This window comes from Sceloporus undulatus, chromosome 6 (genome assembly GCF_019175285.1).
Source record: "Sceloporus undulatus isolate JIND9_A2432 ecotype Alabama chromosome 6, SceUnd_v1.1, whole genome shotgun sequence".
Lineage (NCBI taxonomy): Eukaryota > Metazoa > Chordata > Lepidosauria > Squamata > Phrynosomatidae > Sceloporus > Sceloporus undulatus.
Window position 1 is genome coordinate 95554325 of NC_056527.1, and position 22012 is coordinate 95576336.

The window sequence follows — 22012 nt, forward strand, 5'->3', positions numbered from 1 at the left end:
GACAGATTTTGAGAGTTTACGGTTCAGGATCCCCCCTTTTCCATGTTGGTGTTTTTGTTGTTGTTGGCCTACTTTGTTGTTGGTTTTTTAAATCTGGCCTCCGATAGTGCAATTCTATTTGTACCTACTGAAAAATATGTTCCTCTGAGTCCAGTGGGATTTACGCCTAGAAGATTTGGTGTACAGGATTGGTACACTCTAATCCAGTGGTTCCCAACCTTCCTAATGCCGCGACCCTTTAATACAGTTCCTCTTGTTGTGGTGACCCAAACCCATGAAATTATTTTCATTGGTACTTCATAACTGTAATTAAATAGGTGTTTTCCAATGGTCTTAGGCGACCCCCATGAAAGGGTCATTCAACCCCCAAAGGGGTCCTGACCCACAGGTTGGGAACCACTGCTCTAATCTGATGTAAACCTGTATCCCATTATAAACAAGAAAACAACTCTCTCTCTCTTTTTCCTCACCCTCATTTCTCAACTGCCCCCAAGCCAGCTGGTCCATACCAAGAACTCAAAACTTGACCTTCCCTGTCTTGGGTAAGCTGAACATTCCTATGTGTAACTCTGATGATGGTGGGGGGGGGGGAGATCAGGTTGACATCTTGGTCAAGGAGATTAAAATCTTTCATTCCTACCCTCTCAGAATTAATAAACACTACCCAAGGATATAGCCTCCAAAGTCAAATATTTTCCTCTTACTAAACCTGCAGCAGAATTTCTGTTTTCTTCCATTTCATCCTCAGGTTAGTTCCTTATGAAGAACCAGTTCTCAGGCCTCCTATGTGGCATTTTTCACATTGTGTATCTATTTCTACCTCTCCTTGGGCTTCTAGTGTAAACTTGAAATTGCCACCACTGAGCTCAGAATTAGTCTTTTTCCATCATTTTCAGATCTCATCAGTATTCTGAGTGACCACAATTTCTGCAATACCACTATGTTAACGCTATATGCTGACCAGTTGTGTATGACATCTGTATTTCTAAGAAACAACTTCAGTTTTAATCAGACCATAAAATATAGATAGGCTGAGTATTTGGTTTTAAAGTCTGGTGCCAATATCTACCTGCCCCCTCTTCTATCATAGCTTGAACTTATAATGGTTACTTGTGCATTTTCCATAAGGGTAGCTGGGTCAAGTCTGTTGTAGCAACAAGTAAAATATTGATGCACCTGAAAGATTAAGATTTATTATGCTGTAAGACAGCCTTGTGTTCCCTTCCAAAATGATGTCCTCCACATGTTGTCTGTGGATGACAGGAATTGGAATCCAGCATATCTGGAGGACCTTGAGCTGAAGAGAGGGTAGGAATGAAAGATATTTGCTGCTCTTGAAGGGAGGGATTGGGGAAATGTGTAGCATTCTGAAGGACTACAAGTCCCATCATCCCCTTCCCACTGGATGTGATGGCTCGGTGTGATGTGATTTACAGATCCACAACCTCTGGAAAGGCTATACATTCCACACTTCTACTTTAAGGTGGCACAAGACCTTTGGTTCTTCTGACTGTATATTGTTTCCAAGGGAGTATAGAAGAAAAGAGAAAAGTGGATTTCTTTCACTGTCCCCCATTCCTGAACTACATGAGTAAGACCACAAGTCCTATTCCTATCACAGGTGACAGTAATGGGTGCTAGAAGTCCTGCCAGGCTTTGTTAAGCCCTCCAAGAAGATGTCTCTTGAAACCACTTTGCTTGGTGTTAAGAAAATAAAAATAAAAATAAGCAGAACTTATGAGAAGAATCAAGTCAACCAGTTATATAGTTTCTTCCTGAAATCTGGAGTTGTGCCCTATGCATTTTGGCTCTTCTACAGTCAAGCCTCCCGACTGCATGTCTTCTTGACAAAGGTGGCAGAGGTGATGGGGAGAAGAAACCTCCCACAGTAAGACCATGGAGGAAATCAAGGTTGGTAGAGTAGTTCTGAGTGAAACCAGTTTGGTTGAGATACATCATGGACCACAAACCTTCTCCCTCCCACCCGCATGCCCACCAACCCACCCACCCAACGTTCCCTTTCTCCTTTCTTCTGCTGTTAGAAGATCTCTCAAATGTCTTTACCCTGTTGCAGTTCATTTCTTCCTGAGATGGGATGGAATGCGTACTTGTCCTACCAAACACATCAAAGAGTTTTGACTTGTCTCTGTCTGTCTCTCCCTCTCTCTCTCCCTCATGCCTTTTTTCCTGCTCCACTGGTTTCGTTGAGGAGGCAAAGGAGGTTAATATACTGCTCCAGGATTGGGAGGAGGCCCAGGAGATGGGTGATGCATAGAGCTAGAAGTGGGTGGAGGTCCTTGCTGTTGTATGTGAGGCCCGCTCAGGTTTTGATGATGGTACCAGGAATTGTGATCCTCCAGATAGCTGGGGGGAGAGTTATAGGAGAGTGGCTGAGGGAGCTGGCTCCTGTTGGCTGGGTTGTTGTGGGTGTTATTGTCCCAGAGGGTGGGAGATGGTGGAGAATTGCAAGCCATGGAGTCACTGTTATTGGGGCTGTGTTCCAAGGGGACCTCTCCATTTTTGTACAACTTCTTAAACTTGGACCTTCGATTCTGGAACCAGATCTTCACCTGAGGAAAGAGTGAACAATTTCATCTTTTAAAAATGCATACTTTTGGTTGTATTTTGAATGATCTCTTCCAAGGCAATTCTAGATCTTTTGGCTGAAAATTGAAAACAGAATCTAGGCTTAAGTAAAGGCTGAATTACCCATACCTTTTCCCAAGAAAAATAAATACAGTCGGCCCTTCTTATACCCTGATTTTTTATACATGGATTCAAGCATCCATGGTTTGAAAATGTTCAAAAAAAAGTATACATTTTAAATATCAAACCTTGATTTTCCAATTTTTTTTATAAGGGACACCATTTTGCTATGTCATTATATTTAATGGGACTTGAGCATCTACAGATGTTGTTATCCACAGGGGATCTTGGAACCAAACCCTAGCGTATAACAAGGCCTCACTGTATCTGCCTTTCCTCCATAAAGAGAACATAATTAAATATCAAACTAGGACTCATCCAAGTATTTCTATTTTCTATGTTTGTTTGCAAAGAAAGCTGACAGGAGGATGATCAAGTAATCTGAAATGTGGTGGTGGAGGAGAGATCTATGGATACCACTGACCACACAAAAGATAAAAGGACCAAGAACAAGCCCTAAACAGAGGCTATCATACTGTGGACTCATCATGAAAATATTTGACTCTTTGTGAAAGAAGATAATGGTTCTGTAAAGGAAGCCACAGCCTAATTCTGCAGGACCTACTCGTGGAGATCTCTCATTTGTAGGGTGGCCATAACTCATAGTCTTAAAGAGTGTTGTTATTGCTCCATCAATGTAAAGAAAGTTGTGGGGTTTTTTTACTCCTGCTTGATGGAAGGGCTACAGTTCAGACACAGAACACCTCATTTTAATTACCAAATTCAAGATCTGGCATCTCCAGGTAGAGGCGGCAAAGACCTCTGCCTGAAACCCTAGAGTGCTGCTGCCAGTCCATGTAGACAAAACTTAAAAGAAGATTGACATCACAGCTAAGGCAATGAGCCATCTGAAATACACACCAAGTTACTCCAAGCTTTGCCATAAAACAGAGTAGATTCAGTGAAATTGAGTCTTAAGTCAGTCGTAATATATTTAAGTCTTATTGTTTCTATTGGGCCTGTTCTAATTAAAGTTTATCCAACTACCAGGTCCTTGATCCAACAAATAATTTCTATGGACTCACACAAGGTTGTTTGCATCCTCCTGTCCTGACTGCAGCTTTGGAGCTTATGTGAATTTGCAGGGCAGGGGTGGGGAGACACACTTTTTGGGTGGAATGAGTAGCTCAATAGTGATGGGAACAGATCTGTCACAGGCATAGAAACAGGGTTTAATCTAGAACTTCAGTTGTATTTTGGTGGAATATAATTCTTACAGTCCTTCAGCCAGCATGGATTCTGGTAACTGTAGTCTAAAAAGTAAATGTCCCAAGCTCTACACAAGACAGTCTTCTTTCGCAAATGCCTGGGTGACACAGCCTTGCTCAGAACAGATTGCTGTCAGAGTTGGGAGGAGGATTTTGATGATGAAATTTAGGGTAGGGCTAAAAGGGTGGCCCTAATGAACAGGAAAGCTTTCCAATACTTCTCATGTTATAGATAGTGCTGAGCCTGTATCCATGCCCCATTTTGGAGATTGAGTAGAGGAAGAACAAAAGAAAGTGGGTGGTGGGTGGGAAGAAAGAAAAAGGGAGAAACAAAAGAGAAAGAGAGAGAGAGAGAGAAACTGCTTGTAATCAAAACAAGGAAGAAGGAAGAGTTAGGAGTCCATTTGGAAGCCTTTGTGCTTAATTGGGAAAGAGCCAGATCTTTTGGAAGGAGCATATTAGTTACTTATTTGGGCTACCTTTTAGCTGTTTTTAGGGGCTGACAACTTCCAGAATCCCCCGGCCATAGAGCTGTAGTTCAAAAAAGTAATTTCCCCCTACTCAGAACATGGGTGATTAAACTAAAATAGCTAGCAGCATGGTACTATGAGCCAAGTCATTTCCAGTATTAAACTGTGGCCTCAAACATTTGTACCCTGTTTATTAATTAACTAGTGAAATGATGAACAGCAGGGTTGCAAAAGACTGAAGAGATGACCCAAAGCCAGCCAAAGTTCTTGTAGAAAGGGCTTGCATTACCATAGTCTTCTCTAAATCAGTCCCTTGCAAATGCAGAGGTCAATAAGCCCCCATGATCCACAGCCAACATGGCTAATCTACAGGGCACAACCCATCAGCAGTATCTCTTAGCAAACCTCACCAAAATGAATGAAAGTTGTACTAAGGAAATACCGTGGGACATACCCACAAAAAATATTCCAGTTTAGAAAACCAACAAGGAAGAAGGTTGAGGAAGGATGGAATTATGCTAAATCACTTTAAAAAAATAATTCTGTCTTAATGGGAAGGCAGAAAGGGAGTACAAAAATGGAAAGTGGAGAAGAAAAAAATTAGTAGGGTCCACTGATCAACTCCATCCCTCAAGCCAGAGATATTTCTGAAATCCATTAAGATTAAAGAAACAGCTCCCCCTCATGTCCAAAGAAAAAGCAATGTTCTCTGTCCTTAGAAAAAGTCCTGCCGAACCAAGTTTAGAACAGAATACCTATAGTGCATGTTAGTCAGCTTTAAGGAGAGAGAATTTCAACTGCAAAAGTTTCCTAAAAGCAGACATGCAACACTTTTGGTTTGTACAGCGCTGTGTAAATTTACAGCGCTTTATAAATAAAGGTGAATAATAATAATAATAATAATAATAATAATACACCTTTCTCTAGTGCAACACCTCTCATCCTGGTAAGCGGCTTAGAAACTCCTAACCCATAAATCCTTATGACACTCAAAGGAGACAACATTCGGGCAGAAAATAAAACCCAGCCTTTCTACTTCGGCTCAGTTGCAGAACATGTAGTCCTCCAGAAATTGTCACATCACATCTAAATTCATCCCTGACCACTGGACATGTTGACTAGGGCTAATGGCTGGTGTTCAACAACATCCAGAAGGCCACAGGTGTGCTATAATATTTTGGTGAGTTATACTCTGCCCACCATGGATCTAAGCAATAAGGGGGAATATTACACCAGAGATTGGGAACCTTTGACTCTCAAAGGGTTTTGTACTTTAAGTCTCATCATAACCAAGCATCATGGTCAATGGTTTAGGTGTTGTGGTACAAAGTATCTGAAAGGATTATAGGTTCCCCGATGCTATCTTATAGTCATAGGCTACCAATAACACAACTGGGGGATATGTGGCTTCAGATATTGAATTGCCATTAACTTGGCTAATGATGAGGGATGATGAGATATCGACAGTTGCACATTTCCCATTCCTAACCTAGCTACAAATCCCCAAGCTCATTCTACTCCCCTTAATCTGACATTGGGTGCATCTACACTGTAGAAATAATGCAGTTTGACATCATTTTAAGTGCTGTAGCTCCATCCTATGGAATCCTGAAATTTGTAGTTTTACAAGCTCTTTAGCCTGGTGCCTCACAAAATTAAAAATACTCTCTAGGATGGAGGCATGGCACTTAAGGTGGTGTCAAATTGCATTATTTCTACAGCATAGATGCACCCTATGCCAATCTGACCAGGTTTATATCCACCAGATGTTTTAGATTTCAGATGCCATCATCCCTTACTGTTGCCTGTGCTAGCTGAGGCTGATGGGACACAAAGTCTAGAACCTCTGGTGGGCACTGTGTTCAGGAAGAGTTTTCCAGCTAGTTCAGCTCACAGAGTTTGTCTTAGACAATAACAGGTACATGCAAATTAAAAAAAAATATGCTCCAGGTGACTCAGGCAAGTGAGCCAAGCACTTCACTACAGGAGAGAACAAGTCTTTTTCTCAGCCACAAGTTGATCTGTCCTTGGGGGAAATTCTTGCCCTGACAAATCACATGGACAACACTGTCACCATGAGCAAAAACCATCCTGTATATAGCCAAAAGCTTCAAATGACTCAGAACACTACACATCAAAAATACCCATGGGTTACTAGCCAACCTGACCCTAAGAAAAAAATCCCTTCCTGACCATCACAGGACTGTCACCATGGGGAAGAGAGAGAGATGGCAAGACTCATCTGGAGAACATTTTTACTAGGTGCAATTTTCAACATCTTCAAGCGATCACCACCACTCAGCCTATCTGAACCCGGAAGCACGCCAGCCTACTGCCTTATTTAGATCAAGGCAATTAAGAAGCCTTGTTGTCGTCAGTATGTTTGACCAGCTTTGCATTCCATCCTAGCTTCTTCAGCACTCCCTCAGTGACCTGCTTAAGAAGGAGGGCCTATATTCAGAAGAAGGAAAACAAGCAAGCTTCGTGTCTGAATGTAGGATGCATCCTAAGCTTGGTGGAATCAGAAGAGGCCATGTCTGGTCACCAACCAGAGATGACTTGTAGAAATCCAACTTAGATATAGTCTTCCATTTCATCCAGAACTTGAAAAAGTCATGATGTAGGCTAAGAGATAATTGGGAAAAGTGACTTTTTCTAAGTTCTGGGTTCACTTCCAATAACAGATGTTCAATCTAAACATTAAAAATAAAATGTGAATAAGAGACAGCATGGTGTAGTATTAGACTAGGAGTGTGGAAGACCAGGGTTCAAATCTCCACTCAGCCAGGGAAACCCACTGATTGTCCTTGGGCAAATGACACCTTCTCAGCCTTAAAGGGAGGCAGTGACAAACCTCTTTTGAATAAATCTTGCCAAGAAAACCTTAGGATACAGTCTCCATAAGTCAAGGCCAACTTGAATGCACATAACAACAACAAATCATACTGAATATGGTGAATTAATAGAATCCCCTAAATATTTTAATTCCCATGGAGTCATATTTGGGGCCCTTCACACTATATAGTTATAATGCTATGATTCCACTTTAACTGCCATGAAAGCATCATATGGAATCCTGTGATTTGCAGTTTAGGGAGAGTAAGTACTTTAATCAGAGAGCTCTAGTGCCTACCATAGTGCAAATTCCAGGATCTCATAGGATACAGTGATGGCTGTATAGTGTAGTGAGAAAAGTCCGTTGCAGTAAAAACAACAAAGAGCCTTGTGACATCTCAGAAACTGACACATTTTTGTGGCAGAATGTTTTTTGGGTTGTTGCTTACCAAAGTTTAGGCCAAGTAAAACTCATTAGTCTTTTAAGACTCTATATTATTTTTAAAATACTTCAACGAACATTGAGATTTTAGTTCCTGTAAGCTAATTCTTGTAAACAAACAAACAAACATCTGTATCACTGATAACAAGAGAAACTTTCATTTCTGCTCAGCCAAAATGGAAACACATCTCTCAGCCATCATTTGCTGACTACAAAGGTACAGTATTCATACAATTTGTTTTAGAACTTGTATAAGTTCCTTTTTTGGACTACAGCCCATAAAAGTAGCCTTGATGAACCAGGGAATTCTGGGAGACAAGGTAAAAAAAATTAACTCTTTCAAGCTCTGGCTTTGAGACTTAACTTTTACTGGACATTTTAGCACAGCTTTTGTCAGACATTTAAAGCAGGGTAAACTGGTCATGAGGATGCTTTTCAAGTGTAGCCAGATCTCTCTCTTCCTCCACCCTGAAAAATGTCTGAAAAGCAGGTTGTACTAGGATGAGATGAGCGTCATCCCTATATGTGTGAATATATTTTGCAGCGCTGATATACCATAGCAAACAAAATAAAATACGTGAAAGAGTCCAGTCACACTGTGAAGTAACAGGTAGAAAGAATCACAAGGTCTGCTCTTGAATGGTGAGAATGGGATCAAAACTTCATCCTTACCAAAGGGTTGGTGGCAAATTTCATTGATTTCTTATTTCTCATCCTACTCCTCCATATTTGTTTTCAGAAAAAGAGATGTTATGATTTCAGTCTTCAATTGATTACTATAATTGCAGATGTTTGTGAAGGAAAAGCAGTAGGATGATTCAATGAGGATGAGGAAAGCACTCTGCATATGCCTGGGAATCTTTATAGTGGCATTGTAGCTTGGGGTTACAAAGGAAAGATTTTCCAGGGCTAAACATTATTAGGCAAGGAAAATGAACGAATCCTTTTTGAACTGATCTGGGTGCTTGCACTGGAGCGAATGAGAGAGGGAATGGAGGTCAACTTTCCTACATGTCACCCTGTTTCTCCTGCCCAGATATCACTGCCTGCCCAAAGTGCATCAAAAGTAATCAGCTTTTTGAGATAAATCTTCCTCAGGAGTAAGAGAAATTGACAAAATATCCCTTGGCTTATTAGGATTGCTAGATTCTGCTCCAAAAAAGATATACAGAAGGATGGGGGCCTTCTATAAGCAATTCTATGACTTCTCGAAAACAGGTACTATCCATACCCCAGACCATTTCAAATACAGATGAAGGTCCTATAGCCAGCTAAATGTCATTCCCATCATGCCTGACCTTTAGTCATGCTGGACAGAGCTGATAGGAACTGGAGTCCAAAAACATCTGGAAGGTGACAAGGTTCTTCCAAAATTATATCAAAGACTGAGAGTTTCCCCATCTTTCCTCATGAAAACAATCAAATAATCATTCAAACTTCTCTCCAAGCTTTTACTTGAAAGTAATACTGTGATCTTACAGGAACTTAGTTGGGAATAATTGCATACATTGGAATAGATACAGACTGGGTCACATATTGACTAGTCCCACTGAAATTTATGGGGTTTTGAAGCATGTGTTGCATAAATCCTGTTGGTATCAATGGGCCTGCTCTAAGCATGACTAAAGATGCATCTACACTGTAGAAATAATGCACTTTAAGTGCTGTAGCTCCATCCTATGGAATCTTGGGGTTTGTACAAAATCTTTAGCCTTCTCTGCCAAAGAGCGCTGATGCCTCACAAAACTGCAAACCCCAGAATTCGGTAGGATGGAGCTACAGCACTTGAAGTAATGTCAAACTGCATTATTCCCCAGTGCAGAGGCACCCTAAGAGTGAGAGCCAGTGAGAATTTCTTCTGAAGAAAACATACTACTGAGCTTGAGCGAGTTAATCAACAAACCTTACTTTCAAGCAAATGTGGTCAGGATAAAAAAGATTTCAAGAATTAACTTTAAAGCATCCTTCATCTTTGGAGGTTTTCACTAGCTGTTGATGGAACACAATCTAACAAGTTTGGTTTCTGACCAACTGAAAGTAATTCATTTCAAATGAAATAACATATGTCCTTTCGGTCAGGAATGGGCAGAAGGTAGACTAGGAATAGGTAGAATATCGACTGGTGTCTGGGTGACCAGAAAGGTATATGTGTTACTAATTTTCAACAACAATGTGAGCAAAATTATTTCCAAACTCTATTCCACCTAAAATAGGTTAGTCAAAGAAGGAAAACTTCAGTTAACCATGAGTGGATACTTCCATCCTAAGACTTTGAGCTCAGTTGCATTGGGCCAAGTAGCATAGTAGAATCTCACAGGTTTTGCCTGTGATGTTTTGATAGGCAGACAGTATAACATTATCTGCTGCCACTACCCCCTTGGATTCCTCTATTCCCTCTGAGATTATCTGCAGTCCTGTAACTAGAAGCTACTATTTTATTTATTTTTTCAAAAATAGATCAACACAGCTACCTACAGTTTTGGACCTTCCTTACAGAATTGCCGTGATGAATGCCTGAAATTCAAAATTAATCACTAAACTGTTGGTTGGGTTATTTGGGGATTCTAGTAGGAAAACCTCCCCACACATACTTGATAAAAGAACTTGGAAAAAATTAGGTTTTGGACTATGACATTCAGAAGCCTCCAGCCAGACTATCCCCATAAAAACTACCTCAGTACTTTGAATAATATAAGACCAAGCCAAGAAAATTAGATGATTTACAGTCTGATCCTGTCCATGTTCATTTGGAAATAGGTATTAAATGGCTCCCAGGCAGAGTATGGAAAAATTACTGACCATGTTGTCTGGATGATTTTGGGAATTGTATTCCAATGACTATTCTAAGTTCTCTCTCTCTCTCTCTCTCTCTCTCTCTCTTTGCATTAGCTATTGTTATTAGGAGGAGGGTGGATAGCCATCTTAAGAGACTGTGTAGCTGAACAAAAGAACAGAAGTGTTTTGTGTCTAGAAAAACAAAGCATAAAGGATATGCAGAAAATTGCATTTGGGACAGTGTACCTTCTGCTGATTAACAACTGTTAAGCTGAACCAGTCTTCCTATCACTATTGATTTGACCTCTTACATGCATTTATCTAGAGATGGAAGATGTGTATCCTACCTAATGTTGTTGGACTGCAACTGCTATCCACCCTCAGTACCAGATATCTTGGCTAGGGGGACTGGGAGATGAAATCCAACAACAGCCAGAGGACCAGGCAGCTTCCATCCCTGCTCTGAAGATGAACAATACCTTCCCACCTGCCACGCAAGCCAACTTCCTCCTCACAGTCACCACATCCCTCAGCCTAAGCTCCCACTCTTTTGACTACAGGAGATATAAAAGAAAGCTACCAAAACACATAAGTTGCATTGCTCCACCCACGCATTTCCTGCAGCAGTTCTCCTACATCTTTCTGGACAATCAGCATACCATTCTGGATCTTTGATTCTCTGCCAGATACGAGTTGGAGAATAGCAGGGGGAAGAGACTTGGCTTCCATGTTTGGACTAAACACACCCTACATGGGGCAAGCTTTAGAATCTGCTCGGAAATATCAGGAGGTCCAAAATTCTGCAGTTGGAGTGAAGACTGGGGCCATTATAGGGAAACATCTCTCTCTTTTCAAACAGCTTAATTGGCTGCCAGTTCATTTTCAGGCACAATTCAAAGTGCTGCTTATGACCTATAAAACCCTACATGTCATAGGTCCAGACTGTCCAAAGTATTGCATCTCTATATAAGCACCTGCCAGTGACTTGAGATCCTTGGGGGAGGGCTTTCTCTTGGTCGCACTACAACAAGTACAGACCTTACTGGTGAGGACACAGGAGAAAGCCTTCTTGGTGGCTGTTCCCAGGTTGAGGAAGTCCCTTCCATGGGATGCTCTCTCTGCTCTCCTTTTCCTGGCCAACACATATTTGTTTATTTGAACAAGAATTCCATTATTAATTGATTGTGGGAGTCGTTTAAAATAGGGCACGTATGCTGCATTTTCATCTGCATTTTCACATTTCTAAATGGCTTTTCATGTTTTAAAATTCAGTGGTGCTTTAATATTATAACTCATTTACCAGACTTTCAGCTTTATTTTTTACAGCCATTGTAACTGTTTTAGCGGCAGAATAATAATAATAATAATAATAATAATAATAATAATAATGGGGAAAAATCATTGTTCATCCCAGATTGCTTCCTATGTTTCTATCAGTATTATTTCCATCTACCGTAACATGTGCTTTTTTTGTAAGGTCATTGCTATCATAATGCAAATTCCTGCACCTCTCTCTTGTGGTGACACTTCTGGTCCTCTCTCACTTCTCACGGATTCCTCCCATCTGAACCCATTGCTGTGATGCCATGAAATGTAAAACATACTCGCTGCTAACTCCTGAAGCTGAAAGGGCCTCATCTGGAACACCAAAAATCCATATGACTAGCTTGACGAAGAACTGAAAGATTGGTTTGGTATGGGTAAAGAACCAAAACAAACAGAAATTCCTGCATAAGTAGAGATTGGAAGTGCTGGGGACAAAAGAGGGTGAATAAGCAGGTGCTAAAGCAGAAGGTGGGGAAGAAACTTTACACAAAACCTCTTGATGAAAAGAAGAGTGTCAAAGACTAGAGGCGGGTGACTTGATTTCACCTGGAAAGTCAAAACATCTGCTCACATCTTATAACTGCAAAAAGCTATTTTTGGCTGTTGTCACACTGTAGAATTAATTCACCACCATGGCTCAGTGCGATGGACTCCTGGCATTGTTGTGGCACCAGAGCTCTCCGACAGAGGCTAAATATCTCACAAAAATACAAACTCCTGAATTCCATAGCACTGAGCCATGGCAGTTAAAGCAGTGTGTACATTAACTCTGCAATGTAATGGCAGTCTTTGTTCCAATGGATCTGGACTTGAGCAGCCTGGAAACCTAAAGGCGATCATGAAATCCAGAAGGAAGACTTGTCTCAAAAGCAAACAAAAAAGCATCTTAAACAGCATAATTATTTTATCAGTTTTGTGTTTCCTCTTTTGTAAAAGTCCGGCTAGTCCCCCTGCTCTTTCCCCACAAAAACTCCTATCCTCTGGCCCATTAATTTCTGCTTTTCCCTCTTAGATATTGTTCACGTTTCATGCTCTTACAAACTTTATTTCCCCAAACAAAGGCAGAAAGCTAAACAGAACTGTGTGTGCTGGGCTTTGTTGCTGGAGTTCTACCTGTGTCTGGGTCAGTCCAAGCTGTGCAGCCAATTCTGCCCTCTCTGGCAGTGCCAAGTACTGAGCCTTCTGGAATCTCCTTTGCAGGGCAGCCAGCTGGTAGCTAGAGTAAATTGTGCGCGGCTTTCGGATTTTTTTGGGTTTTCCATTGACCATCCGCACTTCTGGTTCCGGTTCTTCCTTCACTGAAACTGCAGAGTCAGGGTGGGGAGAGGGTGGGCAAAAGCAGTAAATGGGGGAAGAGGGGGGGGGAGAGACAACACGAGAGTCAAAAATCAGGGCAAACTGTTGGCATGACTGGAGAAAAAGAAATTTTCCTGCATTCTCACTTTTAGGTACATTATTCATCGGCAAAAGAATACAAATTTTAAACCCTTGTCTGCTGGAGTTGGCAATGAATGAAAATCTGATACAAAGCAGCAATCTAATGGAAAGTCCCCATATGTTTAACCAGATCTATAAAGAGGCTTGTGGTTGGAGGATGGCAATCTACTCTAACTCCACAAATAACTGGGATGTCCAGTTTGTGATCTCTTTTATATTTTTTCAGGGCTATGAAAATTTTGCACTCTAAATAGGCAATATACCTACAAGTGTGTGGCATTATAGGCCCACATATTAAGCCAACATGTGAAATATCTGAATGGCATCCTTCTATCACTTACTTTTCTCTGAGAAGCAAAAGTAGCTGTTGGTTAGAACAAAAAAGAAAGAAAAGAAAAGAACCAAAACTGAGGAGTGAAGCTACAGGGAGGGAGGTAAAATGAAACCCCCATTCAGTCACCAAATTTATAGCCTTGCAGTAACTTGAAATTTCAACCGAGCATTTAAAAATATAGTTTAGGCATCCAAAGAAAAGAGACAGGAAAAGTAATCCAGGGAGTGTGAACACGACAAATGCAAGAGTTCTAAATGTGAATGCTTTTCAATCTCATACTTTCTGGAATGTTAGAAATTTGGGAAGTACAGGGAAATTTTGTTGGTGATAAACGTTTCATTGGAGGGGGAATGCCTTTGTTTTGTCCTCCTACAGTTATGCCACACTGTTTTTATTAGATCAATCAAAAGGTCTGAAATATTTTCTTTTTTATCTTGGCATTTCTGTAGCATGTGCCACGGCTTTGGATTATCCCCCAGTTCTGTCATAATCTTGTCTTGAAATCTTTTGATATATTATGGGGAATAAATGTTTTAGTAAATAAATAATACCAATTGTTTAGGACCAGATCTGTGGTGGGAGGTAGAATGAGGTGTCTATAGCACATCATGGAAGGAAGGCACACATACTGCCATCCTAAGCATGTTTACTCATAAGTAAGCCCACCAAAGTCAACAGAACTTACTCCCCAGTCATTCTGTATGGGACTGTAGCAAACTTGTTTGTATATTCATCACTCTGAACAATTAATTCACCTAATTCTGACTCGTACCTCAAGGGTTGCTTTGGTCCAACAAATACTGTTTTCTTATGAGATACAATCAGTTATAGACCTAATAAAGGCTACCGAAACAAAAGCTGTCCCCCAAGGTTCATTTGTAACTACTTAAAAGAAGGGCCAGATTCCAACGTTAAAAATTCAGAATTGCATTAACTCTGGTGTAATTTATAATTTTTAAATCAAAATTGTTCAGTGTTTTAACCTTCCTCTGACTTCTATTTTCCAGTTGTGTGGCTTTTCATTTCAAAATTTCTTCCACTCACACACTCATGCACCACTTTGTATTTATTTTCTCTCTTTTTAAAAACCTGATCTTCTTTTTAACACTAACAAGCCCCAGGTTGTCGTGCGAAGGGGAAAAAATCGCCAGCTTTCGCCTAGCTGGTTTTGTTCACTTCAAACCTTACAAATTTCTTTCTCTCTCCTTCCATTTTTATCCAGCTTGGCCCCTTTTGAAAACACATTTGAATGGTCTTCATCATTTCTCTGTCTACCAAGATCTCTGATGTATTTTCTTTTTCTCCTTGGCAGGAAGCATTGTCCGGTTACGTGGGGACAGTCGGAACCACACAGCCCCCATGTTCCCTTCCTGAAATATTTGTGGAGAGTGCGGGCGTGAATTTTAGGCCTCAAATGGCCTGCCAGCATCTTTGGTCTCTCGGCTCACAAAATAGGTATGCTTAGTTTTGCTTGGAGATAGAAACATTTCTCACCTTTAGACCCTCCATCCCAAAGCTATTTACTTGCAAGCAAGCACAACGGCTTTCAGTTAATGCCCCGCTACACTCCACTGTCTATACTTTCCACAGTCTCAGTGTAAGAAACTTAAACAGCCCAGTATTTTGTAATCTTTCAGTATTTCAGTTCTAGTCTGCTGCTTTCCTTATTTTATTAAACTAACCAAATAGATTGCCCCCCCCCCTTCACCAGACGTCTCCAAACAGTGGCGTGTTACTGTTTCAATACTTTAGGAGGTGGAATAGCAAATGCTGGATCCTTATTTTGTGTGAGTGGGAGAGAAACAGCTTCTCACAGGAAGTAAATATGTAGCAACATTGGTGAGAGGCAGTCTCAGAATAGATCTGTGGGATTTTTTAAAAAGGAGAAAGTATATTTGTTTCACCTTAAAATAAAAATCACTTGATCTGCCAAGGTAGTTTGTTCCAAGCAAGGAGGGATATCCAAGTCTCCATTGAACAAATCATAAGGAACTTTGCCATCCTAAACCACGGCTCCGTTGCAGAAAAACAAACCATCAATCTAGATTCATAAAACAGCTTATAATATTAAAGAAGAGAGCAGATTAGATGTTTTAGATCTGGGATTTCTTGGAACTTTTTAGTCTCCAAAGTAGATGGGAGAAATGAACCGAGAAAACAAAGGCTGGCTTCACATACTTCTCTGATCCCCATTATACAACTGGGCAAAGGTAGCGCATCCTTAATGGAATCTAACAATTACTGTAAATCCTATATCTCTCTTTTCAGAAGTAGTGGTGTTTACTCCTGGGTAATGTGGCAACAGAATTGCAGCTTTCATTGCTTCATTTGGTGAATTCCCCTCTCAACCTGGAACTTTGAGTTGCAGGAGCCTCCTCTGACTGTGAAATCCACATAAGACTAAAGAGCCAATTCCATGTCTCTCCTTTTTGTTTTTGCTTTTCCAGTCAAGTGAAAGGGAAATGAAGTTGCAAGGCAATTTTTCCTTCCCATCTGCACCCTGCTACATTTATCTGCACTTCAGTTGCGAGTTTTGTGTGAGTGTGTGCTTTCTGATGTCAAAAAATAGAATTCTAGTTTCAGTTCATTAATGCTGAAGGATAAGTGCATTGATGGGGCAGGTGACATGTTCAAGTGGTGTCCAAACATATAACAATAGCAAGCCCCTAAGGGCATATGAGGGGAGTGGGTAAATTGGGGGATGGAGGGCACACACACATGAGCCATCCAGCAGGGTCACATCTGGATTGTGTACATTGGATTGCCTGGTGTGCTAGAGTAAATTTGGACACTGACTCCAATTTTTTCAATCTAACAATACTTTCTGAGGCCAGAATAGATGTTCTTTTCCTTCCCTTATCTTTGAAAAAATAAATAAATCTTCAAGAGAATAGGGGGAGAGAATTTACATTACAGAAGCTTCTTGGGCTCTAGGAAAAACATCACCATTATTTTCAATCGCAAATCCTTTCAGTCCTATTGCTCTTCAGCCTTACAAACTCTTGATTCATTTCTAGGCTAGTAGAGAGATGGGGACAAAAAGAATAAAATAATAATTAACCTTACCTGTTTCTTGACTGGGCAACTGTTGGTCCCGGAAAGATCCATATTGCCTGTACGAGGTGCTGTAAGGGTAATCAGATTTAGGGGAGTAGGTCCCACCACCCCCAAGTCCATTGAGGTTAAACTGAGGGTGGTAGGCATAGGGATTCATTGGCTGGGTGTACGCTTGGCTAGGGTAGTACTCGTGCTGGTTATGCGGGGTGCTGTAGTAACCCAGATCCGTGATGGATGATTCAGGTAGGGTCGGAGAGTCCTTGGTGGCCGCATGGCAACTGAGAGAACTGGAGATGTCCGTCAAGATGCTGGTGATCTTCTTATCGAAGGATCCACTCATGATGGGAAGAAGGTGAAGGGCCCCACCAAGGGAAGGCCCCAAACTTTGGACAAGGGGAAGCCAAACAAAAGTATGCAAGGTTGCAAGGAGTTGTGTGTTGTTTTTTGTGGGGGGAGGGAAAAAAGTTCTCCACCTCTCCTCCTCCTCCTCTTCCTCCTGAGCAGGCTTACTCAGTCATTGCTCCAGTCATAGCTGCTGTTGCTGCTGTTGCTCCTGCTTGCTGCTATCCTCCTCCAGGGAAAATGTGTAAGAAATCCAACCTAGCCAGCTTGGTTAAACCCTTTAATTAGGGAGTAGGGAAGGGTGGATGCTACATTCCGATTGGCTCCAGAAATATTGCCTCGCAGGCAAAACAGCTTCTTGTCTCTCTCTCCCCCCTTCTTTCTATCATATGTATGTGTGTGCGTTTAAAATATATCTATTTTTAAAAAAGAGCAGATGAAAAAATAAAGGAATGCACCCTCTTACACATACAGGCACACACAGGCACCTACTGTTCTTGAAATACACACATGCATATGCACACACACATATAATATAACATAAGATCATATATATATGATCTTGGAGCGAAGACTGATGCCAAAAGCAAGGATATATCTAGATCTCCCTCATTTCTAGCTGCATTCCTCACAAGTCTCTCAATCAATATATTGGAAGGGGGATTAAATGGATTAAATGAGTAGGGTCCATCAGTTGAGAAGGGGGAAAGAGAGGTAGAATTGCTGTACCTGCCTAGGTATGTTAAGTGGAATGCTCTGTTCACTTGTGTTCAGGTGCATATTTTGGGGAATTTGGAATTCCTGCAAGATGTGTTGCTGTAGCTGGTTTTTGCACTGTGACCTCCCCAAAAAGGATGTTTCCATCCAACTAGTGGGTAGGTAGGCCAGCAAAGGGCAAGATATTACATTTATCCCTCTTTTGAGTTAATTTTAAAATATGCATTGTTCTTGTTGTTATTAAGGTAGGTTTTGTGTGTGTGTGTGTGTGTGTGTGTGTGTGTATGAGAGAGAGAGAGAGAGAGAGAGAGAGAGAGACTGTTGATCTTAGGTCATGAAGTTTTGTATGTTTTTTGTTTGTTTTACCTGAATGGTGTTACTTGTCTTTTTAGACTCTTCTGAATACCCTCAGAGGTTTCCTACAGCACATGTCCATTTGCAAATAGAATCTCTACTGTCCCAAATGCTTTTTGAAAAAGCAAAACACAATTAAAATTAATCATGTGAAAATCTCACTGAAAGCAACAGGAGTTAGATTTGTTGTGACTGGTTCGCTTGTTTGTTGGCCACCATGAGATGTCATCATGACTAACCTTTTGGCTCGATCCAGGCCAGTGTATGTTTCTCCACCCCCTAATAATAACCTTCTGAGTTAGAACACTGGTCTTCCCATTTTACAGATAAGGGACTGAGATTAACAGGCCATGTACCAAAGGTGTTTCTGGCTCAGACAGTATTTGGATTCAGTTCTTCCAAGCCTGCTAACCCACAGTGATAGATAAGTGACCCAAAATGTCAGTGTTTCCACATGTAATGTACATGAACACATATAAGACATACCAGTTTGAACAGTGTACATATATATTTCATTGCCCATTCATACAATCTTACCTATGCCTGTTTCAGGCTAGGTCGATATGGTGCAAGATGAAATGGAATTTCATACAGATTCAAAATCTGGCAAAAATTTGGAACCTGAGTGACTTTCAAAATGCATTTTATACATGACCAAATCTTGACTGTTTAGAATTTTGATATCCTTTTGGATTCCAGCTGAAAAATGTCAGAATCTCTATTCTGAAATGCCTGGATGCAGCACCTTGTATAACTAGGTAAAATGAAGTGCATTCACAATAAGATACAAATCAGAATTTCTGCAAGTGTTTTCACGTATCAGCTTAAGACTTTCCCAGTAGCTGCTATTAGATAGCATCCTGACCATTTATGTATAGCAAGGTTGCACTCCTATAAATACTGTACTCTACTTTTGAGTAAGCAGGCATCATGTTGTGCTGCTAAGAATTTATCTTGAGTTTTTTGTAGGTTTTTCAGACTATGTGGCCATGTTCTAGAAGAGTTTTATTCCTGACGTTTCACCAGCATCTGTGGCTGGCATCTTCAGAGAAAAGAACTATGGATGCTTCACAATTTATCTTGGTCTCCTAGCCAGATTTTAGGCTACAGCTCCCATAATCCTTCATCCAGAAGGTATGGGCCTTCTGTTTGCAATGTCACTAACTATGATGGCTGAGGGATTCTGGGAGCTGTTGTCTTAAAATATAACTTCTCAGCATTGGCTGGAATTTATTGGCTCTAAAATATGGGGTGAGTTGAAACCTCTGTTCCTCCATGGATTTAGTCTTGGACATACCTTTGAGGACGAGCGATAAATTTAGTATCATACCCCCCAACTGTCCCAATTTGGCAGGAATAGTTCTGGTGAATCCACTATCATCCCATGTTTTCAGCTGCTCTTAAAATGTTCCAGTTTCTCTCTCCTCTCCCCTTTGTTCTCAGCTTGTTTCAGTTGCTGCAAAGTGAGTTCAAAATGCAAATGTGGCTTTTACTCAATTAACTCAGCAGGGAGGAGGGTTAGATGCTTACCCTTCCCAGTAGGTTCATGCAAAAGCAAACTGCTGCAGCCTCTTCTAGTTTGTGGGTTCTTCCTCATTAATAACGCTTGTCATCTTTACCACCTCTGATGTTGCTTGCCCACATGTGTCCCAGTTTTCATCTGTGAAATGTTGGAGGGTATAAAGTATTAAGATAACAAATTGTTAACAGACTGTCATTGAGCCTGTGGCTGATGCGAGATTTGAACACAGCCCATCTTTGGGGGGCCATTAGTATTTACATTCCCTCTCAATAGAAACAATTGAGGATGTTTTGGAATGGGGGTGACCATAACAAAGGAAAATGGCTAAACATTTTCCCCCATATGCCATAGTTCATCTCTTCTCCCCTGCCCCACTAGCAGCTGCCATTTGCTGTTGTAAAAAATCTCCTACTCAACATAAACATGCTAATGCTCAATATCTCAGAAAGTTGCTTATTCATAATGAATTGATCTTTTCCCTCCTCATTTTAAAAATAATGTTGTTTGTTAAAAACATGATCATTTTTATTATTTGAGCTTGTGGACTGCCTCGTCTTACAAGCTGGTGTACATGTCATCTCCATCTCTCTCATTTTGAAGGAGTGTTATGTGTGGGTGTGCGTACACAAGCTCACCTCCACTTTCAGGATATATCTGCTTTTGTGCAAGAAGAGGTTGCAATCCTTTGTGTGATTCATGGCTTCCAGCATCCCAAGCCCACAGATACCAAGGCCTGGATTTCCGAGTCTTTCTGATATGCTTCTCTTTGCTGATATGCAAATAATGTGGCAGCTTTGTCATAGGCTGGCTAAATGTTTAGGATGTGACTGGCAGTTTTCTGGGTGGACAACCATGTTTTTCAAATATATGTGTGTATGTGTGTATTTGTTTGTATATTTATATGTAGAGGATGTAATAAGAAGTTTGTGAGTGGGCAAGAAGGTTTTTCAGATACATATGTGTGTGTGTTTGTATAAAATGCTATATGTAGAGGTTGCAAAAGTTATTTGGTGGACTACACCTACCAGAATCCACTGGCCACCTTGGCTATGCTGGCTGAGAGATTGGGGAGATGTTATCCAAAACCCTTTTCTAAACTTTCTCTCTATGTAATATTATTTTTTTCATATAAAAACGCAGTTTCAATTATATTCATGTACCTTCATAACAAACATGTTGCTCAGGCTAAGGAGATGTTTAAGAAAGTTACTTCATTCAGAACACTGTATTTCTAGCATATAGTGATGCAGGGATGGAAAATGTTTCTTCATCTTTGGGCCCCCAGATGCTAGAACACAACTCCCATCGTCCTTTTTCATTGGCAGTCCTGATATTGGGCTGGTAAGAATAGTGGTACAACAACCTCTGGAAGGCTGCAGGTTGCCCACCCTGGCAGTAACATTATATGAGTAACCTGGGTTAAGAGATGGGAGCAGGCAGGATGCATGTGAAGAGAGGTGTATCTGCAGCTACAGGTTTATTTGATGCAGCATAGAGATGTAGGATGGCCCCACGCTGCACGATGGCCAAGAATGTGAGGACAGCATTTGTGTAGGTGGCTAAGTTTAGGGTGTAGATGGCTACGTAGGTGTGCATATGCACTTCAGTACGCGTGAGGGCAAAAGGTTTGTCTCTGAGTACATGACTGAGATATGTGTGTAGGTCTGAGCATCTATGGGAGGGGGCTCTTTAGGGTGTACCCATGTGTACGTTTGTTTGTTTTATTTCTTCGATATGCCACCTATCTCTCAGATTGGGACCCAAGGCTGCTCTCAGACAGAGTCAATTAAAAAAAAACTTCACAATAAAAATGTAAAAACAATTAAAACCATCACATAACAGTATAAAATAATTTAAAAGGCATAAAAATATTTAAAAAGATCAATAAGATGTTCCCTGCTTACAAATTAAGAACCTGCTGTTTCCCTGTCCACAAAAGGAAAGCAGGAAGGATTTGCAAGGGGAGGTAGTCTTTCAGATAGTCTGGACCTAAGATGTTCAGGACTTTATAGATCATGATCAGCACTATAAGTGTTTGGCGTGTGAAACAGTATGTACAGTGTTTGGAATCAAAACATGTTGCACGAATCCAACACAGGATTACAGTTCCCAAAATCTCACAACCAGCATGGCTAGTCAGTGTGCAATCCTCAAGAACTGGGCATTTCAAAACATTTAACATCATGTTTTGAAAGGTGATGTGTTACTATTATTTTCTTGGCCACTTTTGCAAAACAAAGTGTTACTCTTGATGATCTACCTGAAAGCAACCTGTCCCCACTTTCATCTTAAACTTATATATGTCTCCACTACAGGAGTATGCAGAACTGGTTTTTGTAAGGGTTCAAATGAGGAGAATTAGTTAGAGATTCCCTCCTCTGTTTCTGCTCATATATATTTCAGTATACAGTATATTTCTCTTCTCTCTTTTTCTGTCAGTGTCTGTTCATCTTCTGTGAGAATGTATGTATTTGTAAAGTAGGTAAC

The 22012-nt window shown here is 40.7% G+C and overlaps 1 protein-coding gene across 1 annotated transcript; it reads right to left on the bottom strand.

Annotated features, from left to right (window-relative positions):
- Positions 1-2031: 2031 nt before the first annotated feature.
- Positions 2032-17052, bottom strand: DLX3 (distal-less homeobox 3). The gene is made up of 3 exons (XM_042476182.1): positions 16600-17052; positions 12876-13066; positions 2032-2570 (listed from the first exon to the last, which is right to left on the bottom strand). The coding sequence occupies exons 1-3, from the start codon at positions 16928-16930 to the stop codon at positions 2223-2225; spliced, it is 870 nt and encodes a 289-aa protein (XP_042332116.1). The 5' UTR covers positions 16931-17052; the 3' UTR covers positions 2032-2222.
- Positions 17053-22012: the final 4960 nt, after the last annotated feature.

What these genes read in the sequence shown, in the direction of transcription:
- DLX3 (XM_042476182.1), bottom strand. Translation starts at nt 16,930, where the DNA reads ATGAGTGGATCCTTCGATAAGAAGATCACCAGCATCTTGACGGACATC. An exon ending in GTTGCCCAGTCAAGAAACAG is followed by an intron (nt 13,067 to 16,599) that starts GTAAGGTTAATT and finishes CTGACTCTGCAG; the next exon opens with TTTCAGTGAAGGAAGAACCG. An exon ending in TTGGACTGACCCAGACACAG is followed by an intron (nt 2,571 to 12,875) that starts GTAGAACTCCAG and finishes CTCTTTCCTCAG; the next exon opens with GTGAAGATCTGGTTCCAGAA.